This window comes from Gastrolobium bilobum, unplaced genomic scaffold (genome assembly GCF_033153095.1).
Source record: "Gastrolobium bilobum isolate Gb01-03AN ecotype WA unplaced genomic scaffold, APGP_CSIRO_Gbil_v1 utg5429, whole genome shotgun sequence".
NCBI lineage: Eukaryota > Viridiplantae > Streptophyta > Magnoliopsida > Fabales > Fabaceae > Gastrolobium > Gastrolobium bilobum.
Window position 1 is genome coordinate 441,644 of NW_026898384.1, and position 2,442 is coordinate 444,085.

The window sequence follows — 2,442 nt, forward strand, 5'->3', positions numbered from 1 at the left end:
TAGTTTACGTGTTTGAATTGTCTCCCATAACAGAATAAGGCATGCATTGATAAATCTAGTATTCACACCTTTGGATCTTGCATGAGAAGTTAAACTCCAGACTACTATATATTAGAGACTTCTCATTAACCTCTCGTATGCACAACACCATCAACGAAAAAATGATGCCTCTAAGCTCATATTTTACTATTGTTGTATTTGCTTTTTTATTTTCTTTTACATCTTCTGCAGCTGATACTCATGAAAACTTCGTTCAATGTCTTTACAATCATTCCCATAACACAACATCAATCTCTAAGGTTGTTTACACCCAAACCAACTCTTCTTACTCATCTATACTACAGTTTTCCATTCAAAACCTCAGATTTGCTTCCAACACAAGTCCAAAACCACTTCTCATTGTGACCCCAATAGAAATATCCCAAATTCAAGCCACCATAATCTGTTCCCAACGCCATGGCATGCAGATTCGAACTCGAAGTGGTGGCCATGATTATGAGGGTCTCTCCTATGTTTCTGAAGTTCCATTTGTCATAGTTGATCTCATAAACCTTCGAGAAATCGAAGTGGACGTAGAAAACAACACTGCATGGGTTCAAGCTGGAGCAACTGTTGGTGAACTTTACTATAGGATTAGTGAGAAAAGCAAAAATCTTGGTTTCCCAGCAGGTGTGTGCACCACTATGGGCGTTGGTGGGCACATAAGTGGTGGTGGCTATGGATTCTTGATGCGTAAATATGGTCTAGCTGCTGATAATGTAATTGATGCCCACATAATTGATGTGAAAGGTAGGTTTCTTGATAGAGAATCCATGGGTGAGGATCTGTTTTGGGCTATTAGAGGAGGTGGGGGAGCAAGCTTTGGTGTCATTCTAGCATGGAAGGTGAAACTAGTTCCAGTTCCATCAACTGTGACTGTATTCAGAGTTCCAAGAACATTGGAACAAAATGCAACCAAGCTGATTCATAAATGGCAGCTTGTGGCAAATAAACTTGATGAGGACCTAACCATAAGGATCAACTTTCAAAGGGTGAATTCAAGTCAAGATGGGGGGTTAACAATGCAAGCCACATTTGAATCCATGTTTCTTGGAGGTTTAGATAAGCTCATTCCCTTGATGCAAGAGAGCTTCCCAGAATTGGGTTTGGTTAGAGAAGATTGTACTGAGATGAGTTGGGTTGAATCAGTCCTCTATCTTGCTGGATTCACAAGTGGTCAATCCCTTGAAGTTTTGATGAACAGAACTCAAAGTGCTGTATTGTTTTTCAAAGCAAAATCTGATTATGTGAGAGATCCCATTCCTGATGTTGGGTTAGAAGGGTTATGGCCAATGTTTTATGAAGATGAGGCAGAGCTTGCATCGATGATACTCAATCCTTATGGAGGTAGAATGGATGAGATTTCAGAGTCTGAAATTCCATTCCCACATAGATCTGGAAACATATACAAAATTCAGCATTTAGTGTATTGGCAAGAGGAAGGGGATGAGGTAGCACAAAGGCACATCAATTGGATTAGAAGATTGTATAGTTATATGGAACCTTTTGTTTCAAAGTTTCCTAGAGCTGCATATGTGAATTACCGAGACCTTGACATTGGGGTAAATAACAATGGCTACACAAGCTACAACCAAGCCAGCATTTGGGGTCTTAAGTATTTTAAGAACAACTTCAACAGATTGGTAAAAGTGAAGACCAAGGTTGATCCTCTAAACTTCTTCAGAAACGAACAGAGCATACCTTCTCTTATGTTGAAGGGACGCAAATAAATTCCTTGGGGCAGCAAAGATCATAATAAAATAAGCTGCTTTGTTATTTTCCTTTTGTGTATCTAATGCAGCATTCATAAGTCCCTAGCTATTGTATGTACGAAACTATTTTGTTGGCTTATGTTGACTTGTCACACTTAATTTTCCCTTCTATGTAACTTCTTACCATAGTGAAATATTTCCCTTCTATCCAGTGCCTTTATAGTTCTGCTTAATGCTCAGCATGCATATACAACTGCGTCCTTCTAAAGTAGAAAGTGTTCGACCCTAGAGCATGGAGGATGTCCAATTAGAGATTGATGAGTCAATGTATGATCAATATGCTCTTTGGTATGAGGGAGATACCTTAGAGGATTGGAGACCACTGTGCACTATGATAATAAGCATAACTATAACGTGAGATGTGTGCACGGTACAACTAAGAGAGGGAGAGCACAAAATGCATACCTAGTAGGCTTAACCTTTATAGATAGTTACTTGATAGATGTGGAATTTTGAACTTCTTAGCGTTGGGTATGGCTCATACTTCGCGTGCTGATGAGGGCTCTAATTATCGGGGTCAGCAGAAAGACAATTGAAATTCTGCTCCCAGGTGAGCGGGCGGGGGTCCGGGGGAGCCGTCCCAGCGGGGGTCCGGGGGGCAGCGCCCCCAGACCCGCCCGTAGAGGCTAGG

General features: G+C 40.9%; 1 protein-coding gene across 1 annotated transcript; it reads left to right on the forward strand.

Annotated features, from left to right (window-relative positions):
• Positions 1-161: 161 nt before the first annotated feature.
• Positions 162-1,823, forward strand: LOC133315544 (tetrahydroberberine oxidase-like). The gene has a single exon (XM_061517185.1). It carries the CDS (start codon positions 162-164, stop codon positions 1,767-1,769), a length of 1,608 nt encoding a protein of 535 aa, XP_061373169.1. The 3' UTR covers positions 1,770-1,823.
• The last annotated feature ends 619 nt before the right edge of the window (positions 1,824-2,442 follow it).